Here is a 19,955-nt window from a genome sequence, read left to right as displayed (position 1 = left end):
TGTGACGTGTTCATTTATCTTTTCAGAGCACTGAAGACAATTCATATTCATATTCACATGAAGGGTTCACCATCCAAGACTGTTACATTTTCCATGCATTATGTGTTCATTAGCGGCACGCTGAAGCGTTTGGCTGGGGGTCGAGCCGGTGACCCCTCAGTTACAGGCCGCGTCCTACCCACTTGGCGAGCTCTATTCAATGGTTTCCGCTTGGCTGGCTTGAAGAAGGCGTATGACAACACATATGCTCACAACGCAACCATCTGGACATCTGCTGTCCGCAGGATGAACCCATTCTTGTCACAATTTCGTTGGATGTTTTGCAAAATGTTTGAGTTGACGGCACCTTTGCTTCAGTATTAGATAATCACAGCAGCATTTAGAGGTAAAAAACATTCCAAACATTTTTATATTAAATTACACACATTTTGTACTCTACTGAGTGTTTTCTTTTCAAAATTCAAATTAACGGACAAACGGCTTTAATGGATGACTCCTCCCATTGGTCTGTTAAAACGAGGTTCCACTGTATAGCTTTTTCATGGCAATAAAATAACAACCAAACCTTAACCTGATCCCTAAACCCTTACGACGCCGAACTCTAACAAGAACCTGACCACCATACCCTGGACCTCAACTCTAGGTTTTGGGGGTAATCGAAAACCCTAACTCTAACCTGAAACCTTAACCTTGGCACTAAGTTTACTCTAACCCGAATTTCCTAGTCTAAAGTCCAACTCCTCAGGCCCGCTGCACCCTGGATGATGGGACCGAACGCGACTGAAATGTCGCGTAGTGTGCAGGGTTGTAGAACTTGCGTTCAAGTGGGCCACGTTTTTGCAAGTCATTTTTCTGTGATCTGAAATTTTAATCGTAGTTGAACGGTAACACAACGTCACAGATGTAAAGGCCAATCAAAAATTATATGTCTCACACACACACAAAATGACATTTCAGGGTAAAAAAGAAATGAACAGTAACTCAGATATTTGTATTATTATTTTACATTTTAACACATTAACAGCAATATATGATAAATAAGCATAAAGGGAAAAAGCATCCATCTTTCCACTTGCTAAAGTCTGAAATCATCACTAAAATTAGTGTAACACTGTTGGGCAACAATCACATCAGCAGTAGGTTGAGTAAGACATTTTTTTAAAGTGTAAAATTGCAGACAATTAGCTCCTGTGCAACTGAAATTTGAGCTCATTGCCATAAAATAATCAAATGCAGCCTTATCCTTCCACAAAAAAAAAAAAACAATGTGTCACATACTAAGTTCACCTTAAAAAAACATTTCACATCTGTCTTAAAGCGTTCACATCTCATCTGTCGGATCTGCAAAGTGCGGAAAATGATGGCGAATGAGCTAATAGCAACATGAGATGAAGACAAAAGTTCCAAAAGTTCAGTAGGCGCTGTCATTTTCCAATGAATGACGCAGGTTGCAGTTGTGCTCTGCTGTACTTCCAGTGTCACTTCAGATGTCTTCACAGCCACAAAGTTTGTTTTGTTCCTTTTGCTGCATTTTGTTTATCTCGATTAAAAATGTTTTTTTTTTTTTTAAATGGGTCGTTCAGTTACAGCAGGAGAAGTTGGGGTTTTTCCTCGGCGCGTCTAAGTTGGGCAGCGCCTGGCAGTGACTTTGCTCGTCGAGCTTTGCGTGTTTGCTCACCTCCCTGTGCCACAAGAGACAGGAAACATTTAGACGATAAAAGAAGAGCGAAAAAATGCGGCGGTACCTTAACTTACGACTCGAATTCATCGCCTGACCGAACTCGATATCATATCAAATCAATATATTCACGTTGTAAATGAATTGAAATGCCATTATTCTGTTCTAGCCACCAAAATCCCCCCCCAACCCCCAAAAAATAAATTATGTTTTCTATAAAGAAAAATAGCACCATGTAGTATAAATAGACAATAACAGAGAATGTAAAGTAATAAACTGGTTTTATAACGCGTAATTACTTTACGTATTGCGGTATTCACGTCTTCGATTTGTGTATTTAAATGAGGGGCGTGGCCTAGTGAGTCAGAAGCTGGCCAGTTTGTCTGCATGTGAGAGTCTTGGTGTGAGTTGTGGCCTACAGCAGCTCCTTGCGAGTGTTCTCACGTCGTATTTGTGTGTGTGGCTCTTCGACCCTGCTTAAGATTGAGCGACTGTGGCTCTCTTTGCCTACATGGGAGGTAAATAACGCTTCCTTAATTGACAAAGAAATGGAAAAAAAATACAAATTGTCTAGGCGCTCACCACTTTAGCTGGTTGTACATTGGAACACTAGATGGCAGCAAAGCGCTTACCGAGCAAGATGCAGCACAGCTTCCAGGATGTTGGAGCCATCTTTGGCGCTGGTTTCACAGAACAAAGTGTTGTAAGTCTGTTTCCATAAACACAAGACAAGATTAAATACGGAATCAGTGTGCATTGTATATTTTAGGGTTATAGTTATCTTTGTCATTTTATCATTTTGATTATTAGAACTTGTACATTGATATGTGTGTACATAGTTCAAATATCATATCACCCACAAGTAGCACGGGTATAATATACACTATGCATAATATATTAGCATAAAAAGAAATAATAACAATAGCGGTCATCACCATAGCCAGTTTCTCGCCGTAACTGGTGGGCACACAGTAGGGTGCCCCTTGCCTCCGGTCACATTTGTTGCCAACCAGCATGATGGGGATGTCCTCCTGAGACGTGTCCTGTTTGCACGCACACACACACACACACACACACACACACACACACACACCATCACTCTCCATATGACCACGGATAGCAGCAAAGCTTCTACACGCGACACCAGAGTAACCGTGACAACACTTTACATATCTACTGCTCGTGTCAAATGAGAGAAACGGTCGGTGGAGAAGAAGAATCTGCCGTGTACCTCGATCATGTCCACCCACTCCCTCACGTTTAGGAAGCTCCTCTCGCACGTCACGTCGTACAGCAGCAGCACGCCGTCCGCTCGCCGGAAGTAAGACTTGGCGATGCTGCGGAATCTGGACACAACAATAACACTCATGATAATATAACACAAGCTCACACACACACACACACACACACACACAAAACCATGCACACACCTCTCCTGTCCGGCAGTGTCCCAAATTTGTAACAGAGTGGGCTCTCCTTCCACCATGAAAGTCTTCATTTGGAAATCAACGCCTGAAAAATGGGGTAATATATCATAATATATTTAAAATGCACATGAAAATCATCTTAAAAAGAATGTAAATGACCATTCGAAAACCCCAAAACATTTGGCATATTTTCCGAATGAAAGCAAACGTTCTTGCTCCAGGGCTCCCCGTGCAGTTTTTGACTGTGCTTTTAGCCAATGTTGTCACATACATTTGTTTGTTTGCTTGTAACAAGTTTGCATGTTAAGACATCAACGCCTTGAAATCAACTTTTCGAGCGGCACAGTGCTTAGCACATCCGCCTCACAGTGCTGAGGCTGCGGGGTTGAAATCCCGCGTGAAGTTGAATTCTTGCAATCTTATATCCTGGCCTGACCTCAAATCATTTTCAACAGATGACTCGGCTTGAAACTTTTTGACGCTGCCAGATCGTTAAGTAGCGACGCTTCAAAGGCGGCGGATCTCCTCACCCACGGTTGCGCTGGAGGTGGGTTGGAACTCGTTCTTGCAGAGGCGCAGCAGGAAGCTGGACTTGCCTACGGCGGCGTCTCCGGCCATGACGATCCTGTAGGCCTTCTTGGACGTCATGTCGCCCAGGTCGCCGCTGTCCTTGTCCTCGCTCTAAGGAAAACAACATGGAAACATCTTACTGGCCTTTTTCTTTGCTTTGACCCTTATATACTGCTTAAGTCAAATTTGGCCCTTTTTGACATTTGACAGCAAAAAAATAAGAAGAAATAAAATAGGATAATAATAGCTAAAAGTCATTCTTTGACCCTGAAATTTGATGACTTTTTTTAAAGTAAAATGTCATTCTTTTGACCAGGCGCCACAAAGTTTTTCAATTTGACCTGCGTGTACTAAAATGGTTTACCAGTGTGCGTTAAATCAAGGAAAGTGGTGGGAAAGGTGAGAATTTTCAAAACTTTGAAACTGTTCATTTCATAAACGTATGTATGTATGTATGTATGTATGTTCACGGGCGAGTTTGAAACAGTACTGGGAACTTTCCTCGTTTCCACCGCATTTGCACCGGCTCCCGCAGAAACACGCACCTGTTGCTCTTTGAATGGGTCATGAGGCAATCTCGAAACAGCGAAAGCGTAAAACAGCCTAAGAATCATCATACGTGCCAAACGTAAGGAGCAGAAGTCATACACAGGTCAGAGGTCAGATCTGCACCTGCAAAAACAAGCTTTCCCTTTTCTCTGAAGCACTGATTATGTATTAATCAGCCACTTATGAAAGATATGTAGGTCATAATTGGATACGGACAATTATTATGGGGATATTGTTTCATGCTGTGTGTGCATGGAAAATGCACCGTATGTTCGGATTATGTTACGTCCAAAGTATTTGGACAGGTGGGCAATTAAACATAATGTGCTTTTGTCTCTATATTTATGAACCTTGTGAAAACAGTGTAAAGTCTCACCCGCACACTGATGGCGCTGACGGCTTTTCGGGCGTGGGGAGCGACGGGGGCGGGCGGGGTCGCGGCCGCGGGTGGCCGAACGGACTCGGACGGCTTCCAGTCCAGAACGGAGCTCCTGTCCGAGCCAAACGCTGACTCTCCGTCCTGCGTCTCTGCCGGCTGTCGCGCCAAATAGCAACAACAATTCAGGGGATCGGATTTCATCATCTCAATTTAAGCGTTATCAGACAAATTTGAGCATCCCACTTGTTTGTCTTATACTTCAAAGTTAGATCCAACTGAATGTTTTCTGGGAAAAATACACTGGTTTGTCCCTAAGGTGGCGGCGTTGAAGATGTGATGTGTCCATGCATTTAGACGACACACTGAGTACCACTACAGGGAACGTGCGTACCACGCTTTGAGAATCACTGTTTTAATGTATTAAAAGGCCCTTTTGCTCCCAGTTCTCCATGGTAGAAGGGCACGTTTGTATGGCCACATTTGGATTATTTTACTTGGTCAGGTAACGAAATGGAATGAAGTGCCACTCCAAAGAAGTCGCGGTGCGCGCCATTCATTCATAGATGACGCAGTCACACACCACGACACAAAAAGACGGCAAAAATGTATATTTGAATAATTCATCCTCACATCAGCGTCAGAGGTCTCCTCAAACAAGGTTTTGCTGACAAACTCCTCCCTTTTCTCTGTCAGCCTCCCCTCCGCCTCCACCTTCTCCTCCTCCTCCTCTTCCAGGCCTTTGACCTCCTGCTCCGAGTCGTAGCCGCCGTGCGAGCCTCGCAGCGTGGACAGGCCGCTGTCCATGTAGATCTCGGGCAGGCTGTCCTCCTCGCACTCGCTGCTGTTCCGCCGCTGCAGGCCCGGGTCGCACAGCGCCAGGGCCAGCGATTCGCTGCTGGGCCGGCGGCCGAAAACGGGGTAGTCGTCGGGGCGCTGGCACAACCTGAAAAGAGGTGCAAAACAACCCAAAAGAACCATCAACAAAAGAAGGATGGTTTTATGTTGAGTGGCTGGAGGACTCGTTCCAAAGCTGGTTCATCAGGGTTGAAACGCTTAGCATCTGCAGGGTTTATGTACATAGAACATTTGCTAGGAAACTGCTTCAAGAAATAAAATAAGGAAATAAAATAGCTTAACGTCATGCTCCGCCCGCATCGGATGGCGTTGGCAGAAAAACGCTTGGCAATTTCACATCGTTTAGGTCTCGGATACCTGCTGCCGATCGCGACTCATTTCGGCAAATTCTGCGGTCGACGTTCGTCAAAGTCCGAGCCCTGTGATTCACCCATAATGACGCATTCGGGTGACATTCGTAGCGAGGAACGCAATCTCACCTGTCCAGAGTGTACGGCGACGGGTAGCCGATGCTTTTGCTTCTGTTTCTGCCCTTTGTGGTGCCGGAAGACCCGCTGCTACTTGACTGTAACACACGGACACACATACACCGCGCTTTTAAACAAAATTAACGACAACAATTGAATATATACAGGTTCAAAGAGTGTCACAAGATGACAGCAAGTAACCAAAAGTGGACCCGATATAGTGCTTGTGGTGCTTCCATACTGACTCAAATATCCTTGCTCAAGGGCCACTTTTGATTTTTAAAACAGAAAGACATGCTAGATCATTTGTAAGATTGAAACAATTTAAATACAGGTCAAATATCATATGTTGATCATAAAATATTTTTGAGTCGTATTATTTCTCATTTATTTAATGATAATACATTCAATTATTTTATAAAAGAAATGTTTCAGCCAGTGTTTAATGTTATTATTTCCAGTAAGTCAATTAAAAATAAAAACACGTTGCCCACCTACCTTGGTGGCCCTCTCTAAAGCAGCTCTCAGGCCGTCGTTGCTGTCGTGGAGCTTCCTGTTCGCCTCCCTTTCCGCGCACACACACAGAAAAATTTGTAGAATTATTATATCTTGACAATATTATGTCTTCTCCGAAATACAGGTAAAATGCAAGTGTGACTTACTGCAGGATCTCAATCTGGCTCTCCAGGATGTCTCGTTCGTCCGAAAACTGCTTCATCAGCTCCTCGTCTCTGCAAATTACACCAATTAAACAATAATAATAATAATAATAAATAACATTTGTTGCTAATCTGAGCATGATGCATATTTAACAGTTTTCAGGTTACACGTAGAAAATAGCCAGAAATCCAGAATTTTACCTGTGGAGAATTACTGCGGTAACTCAAAGGTTTTGCTGCCAAAATATTGGTGAAAATATACATGACACTACATGTTCAACAAATAATCAACTAATCGACAACAAATGGATTAAGAAATTAATCGACAACTTTCTCAATAATCGCCTTTACAGTGATCCACATTTTTGCCTATTTTCTGAAATTTTACGGATCAAACCAGTAACTGAATAATAATCCATTTTTGCTTCTGCATTTTCTGCCCTGTCACTTGTCAACTGGACTGATCGCCAACCAAACGCAGGGCACATTTGATAAAAAGAACAAGAAAAATGGAATTTTACTATTATTACATTTTTGTATTGTAGTTTCCAAAGACTACAACTGAAAATCTATTTATTTATTTCTTTCACCAATATAAAACTTTTTAGAAGCACTGATACAGTACATTTGTTCAGTACAGTTCAGTTTTATTTAACTTTTAAGTACCATACAGCTCCATTTAAAATTTTTAAACCATTTAGTTTGAAATGTTTTTCGGGACAATTTATCTTTTATGTGCAATTTATTTGAATGCAATCTTTTAACCTGTCTTGTTGGTGATGAACACCTGCGGCTACTATGCTACTGCATTTTAAAGTTCGCCATTATAGTGGTACTTGGGGAGCGAAGAATTTGGTTTTTAGATTGCACTTGGTTTGAAAAGTGTGTGAACCACTGTTCTCGACCAGTCTAGCTGACGTTAATTAACGTTAAAACTCGTAGCAGTTTACCTCAATTGACCAAATTTAGTTGACAAAATCGTGCAACTTTGGAGGGGCAGCATTTTGGACACATCTCTTGTTCTGGGTGTCCTGCCTGTGGTTGGGTGTACCTAATGAAGTGTCCAATGAGCATGAGTCGCGTCAATCCCATTGAGGTCATCTGTGCTTCCACGAAGCAGCTGTGAGTATCATTTATGATAAGGAAAACAAGACAGAGGGAAAGCCTTGTCCTGCCTGTGCTGTTGTGTTGCTAGGCAACCACACACTGCTGGTCTGTCCTCGCTCCAGGATATCCTGTTTCGCCCGTTGACAAAAAGAAAACACCCCCCATTGCCAGGGAGAGGACACTTAGAGGGGGGCGTTTTCTTTTCTTTTTTTTTCTCTCTGCCTCAGACCCTAAATGACTCAAATTGCTTCTGGCGGTCGAGGTAACCTCAGCCAAGGCCAGAACCGTCCTAAACGTGTCCGCCTGACTGGCTTGATTGAAAAATCATGTCACGCGACATAAATGGCGTTCCATTTCAGTCCTTTAGGTGGCAGTAGTTCACTATAAAGCGCCACACACACAAAGGAAGCTTTTCTTTCACTACAGCTCCATCTGCTGGATCTGGTGGGGCACTGCCCCGCTTGGCCTTAATGTAAGGATACTAGAGTGGTCAAACGGGAAAATTACTGGATCCTATATCTGTATCATTTTTAGCCACACTACGTAATAATTTAAATATATCCTAACATTTTTTTTTTCACGGGCCACATTGTAGTTACGCTTTCCCTCAGAGGGACGTTATAACTGTAAAACCATACAAATGTGTAATGGCCTCACCATGTTAGATACACACAACATATTAATGGAAAACTAGGTTTGAAATCAGAAGTCAAGGAGAATCGTTTATAAAGGGTATTGATAAGAAAACAAAATGCTTGCAATAGCTCAACCATATTATTCATTACATGACCATTTGAAATTTTGGAGCAGATTTTAGCAAGAATAACGGACGTTTACAAAAAACAAAAACAAAAGGGAAAAAAAATGGAGAGGACAGTTTGGGTAATTTTCACATCCTTTTAAAACACACGCATACTTTAAAAAACAACAACAAAAAACAATACAAAAAAAAAACATACTATTCAATACCGCTAGCAAGCGGGCTACATAATGTTATGTAGCTAGCTAGGGAGCTAGCTAGTGCTAGCACTACTCTTTGTGCATAAACATTATGATTCATGCTCTAAAGGTGCTCGGTCACAGGGTACTTGTTGATATGTAATACTTTCAAGTGGATACAGGCTGCGGACGTGAACATCAAGTCAAATAAAGTGAGGTTACGTAATGACCTTTCAGAGTTGATGCTCTGGTCGGTGAGCTCGGTCTTGAGTGAGTCCAGGTCACTCTGCAGACACGCCACTTTGGTCTGAGACTTGAGCAGCTCCTGTTTAAAGCGCTGATTCTCCTACACAGAGCAACATGCGGGGACGCGACACTGAATGCGGCAGCGATTAAAGAACAATACGGAGAAAAAAAAAAAAGAGTTACTTGCGGCGGTCTTACCAACGTCAGCTCGTTGATTTTCTTCTTCAGGGCCGGACTCTCGTCCTTCACTGTGATGTTCTTGTACTTCTCCTCAATCTGTGCACCACGTTTTGGTTAGACCACGTTTTAAAGCCACCATCTGATAATCATCAGTAAACTACAACGCTATATGTCCATTTTAGATGAATAGGTCTGTTTTTTGGCGTTATTTTGGCCATATTCACATCCTATTTCACCATTATGTCTGTATTATTTTCAAATTTATGTATGTACTTATTGTCATAATATTTCCACTATTATGGTTGGTTATTCCTTACTGTTGCTTTTTCTTTCACCACACTGGACACTTGAAAACATCACTTTATTCAATTTATATGTCCTTATCTTGACTGTAAGATATTTTTTTCTTTTTACAGGCATTAGTCTAACTTATTTTTGATGAGATATCATAAAAATGGTGGTGTTGTAGTGATTATATATATTTAAAAAAAGACTGTGGTTACCTTTTGCATCCTTTGGATCTTACACTGGAGCTCACACACTTCTATCTCATAGGTTCTTCGCACCTCGCCAAGTTCCGCCTCCCCTCGCTTTTTCTCCTACAGACACAAAAGGCGCACACAACAACACACACACACACATCAATCATTACCACTTTTTTTTGGTTCAAAATGATTGGAGTGAACGAAACATTCAATTTAGTTGCGTGGACATTCATTCCTGTGACATGTTCACCTGTTACCGCTCTCGAACAACCGATAAGCCGAGTCAAAAATAAGTGGCCTCCAATTTGGCGTGTCACAAAGCAAACATCAGATCCTGAGTCAGCTGAGTCCCAGCGATACGCTTACATAAGTTTGTATGTACACACACTGATAGTGATCACACTTTACGTCACAGCTTTTCAATAAACTTCATCGCCAACTCGAACATGAGTGAGTTACTTGTCGTGTTTCTTCCAGTGAAGGAGCGCGTACGCGTTCTTGCATCAGTAATCTGATCTCAGATCAGTTGTTTTGTGTTTGACATGAGGGAAGAGCTGAACAAACTGTTCAGTGCCTCGTTGCGAAAAAAAAACTGCGGATATCAATGAGCTGACCAAAATATTAGAAACACCTTCGCTATTGTACAGGTAACACGTAAATTGTAATATCACTGACTATTATAAAAGTGTAAAAACTTGGGATTTTTAATTTTTGTTTTTGTTTCACTGTATTGTTAAATGAGAACGTTGTCCTGACGGTGTCACTCAAAAGTGAGCATTATTGTTGTTTCAATGACATCGTAGGATGGTGTGGGTGTACCTAATGATGTGTCCCACCTGCTCACGTGCTTTCCTCTCCGTGGTTTGGATACGTTGGTCCATCTCCTCCTCCATCTCGCTCAGCTGCATGGACGCTTGATCCTGCGCTCTTTTACACAAAGCCGTGTTACTTCAAACTCAACACACAAGTATGTGTGCGTGTGCATCACTTACCGCCTGATGGCCAGCGCCAGGTTCTCCATCTCGGCATTCTGCTGTTTGATCTCCTTGGTGAAACTCAACAGGATTTTCTCCAGCTGAGGGACGAGCCTGGGCTCATTCACGCTGATGTTCTGGTACAACGTCAACACTTGCTCGTGTCTGCAACAAGAGAAATGAACACTTCGCGTTACCCTTCATGGATCTATCAGGCCACAGCCCCACTTGGCCCAAATGCAAGCATACTGTAATGGGGACATTTTTAGCTACATTTCTCAGTTAGCACCTTCATCCGGATCTACACCAACAGTTAATGGGTCCGTGGGAATGAGTGAGTGAGTGAGCACGTCCCGTCTGGCTGACGACACACCCACTATGCAAGGTATTTTCATATTTAAAGTGTGCTTTATTTTTCTCAAGGATTTCGATGACATTCAAAATTCTCCGGAAAACTCCACGCTCCATTATTTACAGCCAGCCTCCGAAGTCAATGAATCAGGGCTCTTTGGTGTTTGTGCATTCATTTCCAGGTTACATGTGGTGGGTGTGTCGGAGGTCTGGAATCCAACGGAACTGCTAGTGATGTTTGACTCCATTTGACCATTCAAACGCTCGAAGTTTACAAAGTAACTATTTTTCATGAGATCTGGTTAAAACCAATAGAGAAAAGAAAGGCTTTGTAATCTTTGTCTGGTGAGCCTATTGTGCTGTTTCATGAGCGTAAACAATGAAAATTAAGACAATTCCTTGTGGCTTTTTACTTTTACTTGAGTCATATTATTCTAAAATAACAGTACTCTTGATTAGTGAGTGAGGTAGCGATTGTTCGTGTTTTATTGAGTGAGTGAGTGAGTGAGTGTCAGTGAGTGAGTTCGATTTCTCAGCTGTACCTATTGAAGCATTGGGTGAATGTGATCCTACTCATGGCTGAGTTTAGAGTAATAGTGTAATGTGTCACAGAACAAAAATGTGTGATGTAGCGCTTGTGTGTGTTGACTGACGTGGCGGGCTGAGCACACAGACATGGCTGCCGTCTGTCAACAGCTCGCGGCACACGCATTTATCATGACCAAAAACACACACAAGCCCAAGTCGACCCAATAAGTGCTGTTCCGGAGAATGCCCAGAGGACACATTCACGCTCATTTCAAGCCTCCCTCACGTCGCCACATTTTCTTTTTAACACATGGACACAAAAACTCGCCTTTCATGCATTCAAAACACACGTTGTCAAAATGTCCTCCATCAGCTGACCAGGAAAAAAGAGAACTTCTTTAGTGCTTTGTGCATCACAAACACCACCGCTGTGACAATCGATGTTCTCCGAAAGTGCAGCACCCCCATCCCATGTCAGGCCTCCGGGGGCTCACACATGCACACACACGCACACACGGGGGCCAATAAAAAATCTATATCTCCAAGAAACAATGTTTGCTAGATAATACAAACTGCATGAATCTTCATTTCAATGCACTAATATTAGACCCATAGTGGGCAGCGCAGTTTTATTATAGTTGCTGGCACGTCGACCTCACAGCTTGGAGTTTCTAGGTTCAAATCTGATTTTGCTTGTTTTCTTCATGCTTTTTCCTGCCTTCCCCCCATATTCCAAAAACGTGCATTTTAGATTTACTCTCCATTGGTGTGAATATGAGTGTGAATGGTTGTCTGTGTATATGTGGCTTGCAATGGACTGGTGACCAGTCCGGGGTGTACCCAGCTTCTTGCCCAAACTCAGCTGGCATAGGCTGCAGAGCAGGCCGAACCACTATCTGACTTGGCTTACCAGGTGTCGGCAGGGATGTTAGCCAGCTAAACTACCAATAATAGCAGAAGCAGAGTGCAGTCACACCAGCAAGAGGGGAAAAAAAAAACTCATTTTAACAGCGAGTGAAAAACAGACTCTTGTTTCACAAACGTAAGCGACAAAGTGTGCGTGTCTATGATCTGAGCGTTACTCCAGGTATTTAATAACAGCAATCCTCTTTTCTTTACCACCAAAAACAATTACCTCGGTTTTGTCGTGGTTTAATTAAAGATAATTTTAGTTCATCCAGTTATTTATTTGTTTTCGACAGTGACACAACACCTCACTTGAACTAGCTAGATCTATAACTGTCATCTGCAATGCAATGATAGTCGATGTTAAAGTTCTGAAGAATTTGACCCAAGGGTAGCATATACAGACTGAAGAAAAGGGGTCCAAGAACTGACCCTTGAGGGACCCCGTATGCCGTATTCGATCAGATTGAGAACTTCCAATGGTTACTTTCCTCCAGGTAGGGCCGCAACTATTTAAGGACTGTTCCATTGAGTCCTTCACTCGTTTCTAACCTGTTCAAAAGTATCTTATGGTCTACTGTATCAAACGCCGCACTGAGATCCAACAAGACCAGAACTGACACTTTTCCTGAGTCAGTGTTCAATCTTATATCATTTAGCACTTTGATAAAAGGTGATTCTGTACAGTGATGAGGAAGGAAACCTAATTGAAATTCTACAAAAAGTGCATTTAGGTTCAAGAAACAGCTGAGATGATTAAAAAACGCTTTCTCAACAATCTTAGCTATGGACGGGAGGTTTGAGATGGGTTTATAATTTGCTAACATGGAACCATCCAGCATTCTTCCGTTTTTAGAAGTGGCTTATTGGCGGCGACTTTAAGAGGTTTAGGAAACTCACCAGACTGAAGTGAGCAATTAATGATTTGCTTCAAATAATCTAGCAAAGACACCGCAATAGTTTTGAAAAAGTCAGATGGTATTGTGCCAAGACAGGAGAGTGTTGTTGGTTTCAGCTGCGAAACCATTTTCTCTACACTTATTTTTTATTTTTTGGTTGACTGTATCAAATTCTGGCACGGTAATACAGTTACCGTATTCTCGGGTGGTTTTGGATGTTCCATCATTTTTATCATTTTCCTGATCTGTGCTGACTTTGATCTTATGTACTGTATTTTTTGACTAAAATAGCAAGCAAATTCAATGCATTTATCTGTTGTGAGGAGTTCTGGATCTATCTGATTAGGGGCATTTGTGAGCTTGTCAGCAAACAGTGTGAGCATTGTGTAGAACGCTTACTAATGATTTAAAATGTTGTTCTCTAGCCCTGACTAATTCTTGGTTTTAAAAGGACAAAACATCTGTCGAGTTCATAGTAAATTTGGAATTTATTTTTTTCTCCACTTAGGCGCTACTTTCCTGCATTTCAAGGCCTTTACTTTCATAGTGCTCTTCCATGATGTTTTAGGTTGTCTTAGTTTTAATACTAGTTACAGCAACATTTGAGATTTGGCCAAGCATATAATTGTTTGAGTTTATTGGTCTCCTCTCTTTATGAAGACCAGACATCGCAGGTAAGACGACATCATTATGCCTACTTGACTTGAACTAACCTATGACTTGACTTGCGCAAGACAAAATGACTTGGGACTTGAGACTTGCACATGTGACTTCATCCCATCTCTGGGAAACGGACACATGGGTGGATGGCTCTTTAGAGGTTTAATCATCTAAAACCACAAGAGACCCCAACTTCCCATATGGTAGCTGTCGGACCATGTTGACGAGGGACTGGAAGGTTGTGAGGGAAGGTTGTGAGTAGCTATTACTAGCCGATTAGCGCATAGAGAGAAGAAGAAGAAAAAAATTGAGCACCCACGCTTACTGTATTTTCTGTCAGGGAAACAGCACACGTCCCGCCATCAAGTTGTCAAATTACACTTGTCAGTTAGTGTACTGGATCAGCGTATTTGGCGCATGCAGCGGACACATAGCCAAACACTTATAACACCATGTCTTGAAATAAACATTGATCATTTTAGTTTCAACAACCTCCGCACACAACTTAGAATTCAAAGTTAGTTGATGCTAGCACTAGCACATGTTAGCACATGTAGCACAGCTACAAATGAAATGCACAAACACCAAAGAGCCCTGATTCATTGAGTTCTGAGGCTGGCTATAAATCACGGAGCGTGGAGTTTTCTTTCAAGGTCCAATTCATACATATTCTTGCTTTAAAATGCAAAACAGTTTAAAACCCCGAAACATTTGGGTTAGCAACTGAATCAAAGCAACAATATTTAAAAAAATGGGGTTCTTGCAGTTTTGGGGACTCATTTTTAGCTAATATGCTAGATACGAGGCACCTTCCTTCCCTTTTTGACAGACTTTGGAAAATATTGAGAGATCATCGGTGCTGTTATAATGATTGACACGCAAGACTGTCCAATCCTGATCAATCTCACATTGCAGAAAGGTGGGACATAAGGAGTTAAGAATCGTTGGCACCCATATTTGTTATTTTTCAAGAAACTTTGGTTAATCACAAATATTAACCACACTGCATGAATTCAGTACAATGGTACAGCATATAAGTAATCTCTAAGGTGGTGAAGAGGAATAGTAACACATATTGCTAGACTGATGGTGGAAAAGTACAAATACATTGCTACTGTACTTAAGTAGATGTTTCAGGTACCGATATTTGTACTTTACTTGAGAAATTACTTTTCTGATGATTTTTTTGCTCACTATCTACATTAAAAACGAATGCATATACTTTCTACTCCTTATTTTGTCAAATGGGCCGGTTTCTTTTTTCAACCTTCGCGGGTGACCACAAGATGTAAGAACGACGTAGATAAAGAGAAATGAAGTCAACTGTGGTTGATTATTATTATTATTATTATTATTATTATTATTATCTTTAATATCATTACTAACACTTCAAGAGCTTGCGACATGGAGATATGCAAACCTTGGCACATTTACGTCAACAGAGTCGGAGAAGTTCGATATTCCCCATCCATGACCGTTTTTTGATGTTGTTGGCTCCAAGAATGATTCGTGGCAAATGTTTTGTATCTTGTGCCAGCCTAAAATATATCTAATCTGGGGGAAAAAAAACAAAAAACACAAAGAGGTAATGTGTTATTTGTTATCTATAGCTGATTTAGCATTTTTCGATGACGGACAATTTAACAGAAGAGTGACACCAGTTTGGGTGCAGAGAAGTTGTTTTTGTTGTTTTGCCAAGTTATCAAAGCAGGTATTGTACATTAAATAATCAGAGGTGGTAAAAGTACTCACACGGTGTACTACAATACGGATACTTGTGTAAAAAGAGATTGGTGAAAGTAGAAATACTGGTTGTTTTACGTTAAGTACTTCACTTCAGTAAAAGTGAGGAAAAAAAGACGCAGGCTACTTAAGTACAAAAGTACAAATTAAAAAAGGATTTGTTTCACTGTCAGCTATATACATTACCTGTTTTGAGAAAAAAAAAAGTGTTATCTTAAACCAAGCGCTTGTTAGCGTTGGCTCAGGCTCAAAACAATGTGTTCCCGTAGCTTTGCTCACATAGTCAACTGACTAACAAAAAATGCTTATTCAGCTAATGATGATGATAACAATTTATTTATGAATTACCCCCCATATTAGATAGAGATTTTAACACTGGTGCAGACACAGCGCGTTGGTCACAAATACTTCGACATCAAATCTCTTAAATAAGGTTATGGATGAGGAATATCTTTGTTCTCGTTTGGTATTAACTGCATACTAGCACATTTTCACATAGTAAACGGTAGAAAGTCCAAATATTTGTTTTCAAATAAGGAATACAAGTAAAATGGCGTCAGAATAATACATACTTAACTCACGTAAAAAAAAAAAAAACATTTTAAATGCAAACTCTACTTACAAGTACAGTAAAGAAGTATTTGTACTTCATTACTTCCCACCAAGGTATACTGTATAATTGACATTAAAATAGCATTTGTACGTTTTCCTTATGAACTTACATTTCAGAGTGGGTACTTTTTTTTTTGTTTTTTTGTTTGTTTTTGTCTTAGACTTTAACGACTTGACTCAGTACTTTTGTACTTTGACACAAGTAGCTGAACTACTGGCGAGCAATTTGAGCGCGTCTTGTAACTGACTTGGGAATAAACTTGATCTGCTCGCCCAGCCGGGCGGCGAAGTCCTGCCAGGCGGCGGCGGCGGCGGCGGCGGCGCGCGGCTCCCGGTGGTCCCCCTCCTCCCCCTCCTCCTTCTCCTCCTCCTGTCTCGGCCCCCGCTGGGCGTCCATGCGGTGCCGCTCGTGGAAGCCGCGGATGAACTCCGGCAGCGTGATGGTGCCGTCCTTGTCCACGTCCAGCCGGTTGAAGACGCGCTCGGCCTCGCTGGGGCTGACCTGCAGCTCGGTGCAGATGGTGAAGAACTCGTCGCGCTCGATGCTGCCCGACTGGTCCGTGTCGTAAACGTGGAAGAGTGCGCGCAGACGCTCGCGCTCCTCTGCGCTCATCACGCTGAGGTGGACGAAAACAAACAAAAAACAAAACAAAAAAAAAAGCCGTTAATCCCACTCGGTTCTTGGCAAAAACACCCCCAAAGCTGTGTGCGTTCTCACGTCCAGGTAAACCACCGACAACTATCACTACCTGTGTGTGCGCGTGTGCGTGAGGCGTGTTCACAACCCTGCGGGCTTATTCTCTCCCTACTGAGGATTAAAATAAGTCAATAAATTGAGTCGTTATTAATTTTTCTTTTCTTTTTTTGGGGTGGGAAGTAAATAAAAACTATGGAGGGGGGGGGGGGGGGGGGCGAACAGCAAACTACAAAGCAGTAATTGATTGAAGTTTTATCTAACCCAAATAAAAGGCAATATTTTTAGACATAAAAGTCTTATAATGTTGAGAAGAAAAAAAAGGTGAAGGGCCAGTGGCGTCGCTAAGCCTATTTTATGGGGGCTTTAACACCCCCGCCCCCCCCCCCCCTCCCGCCCTGTAAAATTTTCTTAAACCCCCACAAAATGATTTGGTTGTTCGTGGTTATGCAAGCTATTTTGGATCTTCGCAGCCCTAAAAATGTTCTTAAGCCCTCCTTAATGATTTGTTCATTGAATTTTTTAAAATTTATTATTATTTTTACAACTTTAACATTCTTTTTTTTATTATTCTTGCTATATTTATTTATTCATTCATTCATCTTCCGTTCCGCTTCTCCTCACTAGGGTTGCGGGCTTGCTGGAGCCTATCCCAGCTATCTCCGGGCGAGACGCGAGGTACACCCTGAATTGGTCGCCAGCCAATCGCAGGGCACATATAAACAAACAAACCTTCGCACTCAAATTCACACCTACGGGCAATTTAGAGTATTCAATTAACCTACCATGCATGCTTTTGGGATGTGGGAGGAAACCAAAGTACCCAGAGAAAACCCACGCAAGCACGGGGAGAACATGTAAACTCCACACAGGTAGGGCCGGGATTTGAATATATATTGGATAAACTTCCTGCGGCTTCTAAGGAACAGGAGCTGTTGAGGCAGTTCTACACAGCCGTCATCGAATCGGCCCTGTGTTCATCCATCACAGTCTGGCTTGGTGCTGCTACAAAAAAAAGTGTGTTTTTATAATATTTATTGTCACAATGGCTGTATATTGTCGTACTAGAGCGGCTCCACCGGAGGCAAATTCCTTTTGTTTTTGACATCAGTGGCAAATAAAGAGGATTCTGATTCTGATAGATACAGGTATATATACGTATATGCTTCCAAAACCTTTGAAAAGAATTTCAGTATGACAGGCACACATCCAAATCCATAGACAAAAGAATGGATTTATTTTTATAGCAACAACTGGGAGAATTGGCAGGAACAGGAAGTCAGTCCAAAATCAACACTGACGAGGAATGTTATTAATAATTAATTATTAAGTTAATTTTGCAAATAAATCATGTGACACACACACACACACACACACACACATATATATATATATATATATATTTAAATATCACTTTTACTGACCTGGCTTTGACAGTCTGTTTGATACAAACAATCTCCTCTCCATCTTTGTGATCTGGGAATGTTCCGCTGCCACAGCCGACATCCGTTAAAGTGGAAGAGTCGTCGTCTGTCCTCGTCATTTTCCCCCTGTCTTCTTCGTCGCAAGTCTGGAAAAGTGAGCTCCGCCGACGTTCCGACAAGCGTCTCGCTGATGCCGTTGCCATCTTTATACCTTTTTTTTTTTTTTTAAGAATTAAAACAATCCTGGATTCTCCATATGTGTCCTTCAAAATATCCCAACACAGCAAATACAGACTGATGCGTTGACTATTTATATGTGTCCTCCCCTGCCACCCAATGTGCTTCTTCACTCATCACATGTGGACACTCCTGATGGGAAGACTTAAAAAAAAAAAAGTCCATGAAGAAGAAAGTCAAAGAAACCCTGCAGGCAAACTAATATGAGAGACAAGGCTTATCATTGCGCCTCCTCATATGCACTTCGTCATCTTTCATTGCAAGTAGTTTCCACTAACACCTTATGTAATATACACAAAGTGACCACTAATGTACTTCTTTTTAAAGCATGAGAAATGGCTTGATATGAACTATGATGTCATCACCGACGGCTAGATGGAATTCATGGGGCACAATCATGTTGGCCCTGAGTCAAAGTGCCTCAAAACTGCCACTTGATGCCTTTCCATTTGATATTTCATGAAAGGGTGTTATTTGACTTTATTGTTAATAAATGCAATGTCTGTTTGTAGGTAGTATTGATGGGGCACACTCATTTTTACCCCAAGTCCAAGTGCTTAACAAATGCCCTTAGTTAGTTTTTTGTTGTCACGTGTTTCCAGGCAGAATTTATAGTGCACAATCATATTGGCCCCAAAGCCCAAGTTAAAAAAAGAGAGGTATTGTGGTATTATGGCTTTCCAAAATGTGTTTCACACAAGACTTTAACATTAACAAATACACATATTGTTGCTATGCAGAATTCATGGACACCATCATGTTTGTCCCCTCTTTTTGCCAAATATGGAGGGGCACTACCCAACTTGCCCCCAATACAAAATATCTACAAATTGCAAAATTGCCTCTTTAGCAGAATTTGGCAATCCCAATTTAAAAATAATAGGGTTAATTAAATATAAAAATATATGATGTGAGCAGCAGTGCCATACCAATATCAGGTTGCTGGCTTTTCTGGCATTCGAATAAGTGTTTTATATTTAATACAGAGTGGTAATTCAACTCTGCCATTAATGTGTGCGTATACGGGTTTTTGATACTTCCTCTGATCTAGTTTGTCTGTCAAATAGTCATGACTGATAAAGGCTTTCGATTTTTTATTGGACGCTGGGGCAGTTATGATTGAGAACTAAGAACTTTGCCTAGCAACAAGTATCCCAACAAAAACTCGATGTAAGGGGCAGTGCCCCACCTAAACCAGCTGTCTGCTTTTCTGTCTTGCAAATGTGCATTTTTACATGTAATAGAGAGTTGTGATTAATTTGCGATGTTAAATAAAAGTGTACTGGTATTATAAACCCGATAGCGCTGTTGTTTTTATTTGTATTTTTACTTCCTAGTGTCTGACTTGCTAATTCCGACTTGCTGTTCCCTAGTTTGTCCCTCAGG

The 19,955-nt window shown here is 41.5% G+C and overlaps 1 protein-coding gene across 1 annotated transcript; it reads right to left on the bottom strand.

The window, feature by feature from the left end:
* Nucleotides 1-980: 980 nt before the first annotated feature.
* Nucleotides 981-18,653, bottom strand: rasef (RAS and EF-hand domain containing). The gene is made up of 18 exons (XM_061673354.1): nt 18,333-18,653; nt 16,463-16,831; nt 10,534-10,680; nt 10,378-10,468; nt 9,560-9,655; nt 9,075-9,152; nt 8,861-8,976; nt 6,588-6,656; nt 6,424-6,490; nt 5,938-6,023; nt 5,234-5,546; nt 4,601-4,759; nt 3,636-3,786; nt 3,109-3,190; nt 2,910-3,024; nt 2,614-2,721; nt 2,311-2,387; nt 981-1,682 (listed from the first exon to the last, which is right to left on the bottom strand). The coding sequence occupies exons 1-18, from the start codon at nt 18,533-18,535 to the stop codon at nt 1,580-1,582; spliced, it is 2,430 nt and encodes an 809-aa protein (XP_061529338.1). The 5' UTR covers nt 18,536-18,653; the 3' UTR covers nt 981-1,579.
* Nucleotides 18,654-19,955: the final 1,302 nt, after the last annotated feature.

This window comes from Phycodurus eques, chromosome 3, assembly GCF_024500275.1.
Source record: "Phycodurus eques isolate BA_2022a chromosome 3, UOR_Pequ_1.1, whole genome shotgun sequence".
Classification (NCBI taxonomy): Eukaryota; Metazoa; Chordata; class Actinopteri; order Syngnathiformes; family Syngnathidae; genus Phycodurus; species Phycodurus eques.
This window is presented reverse-complemented; position numbering and strand designations above follow the sequence as displayed.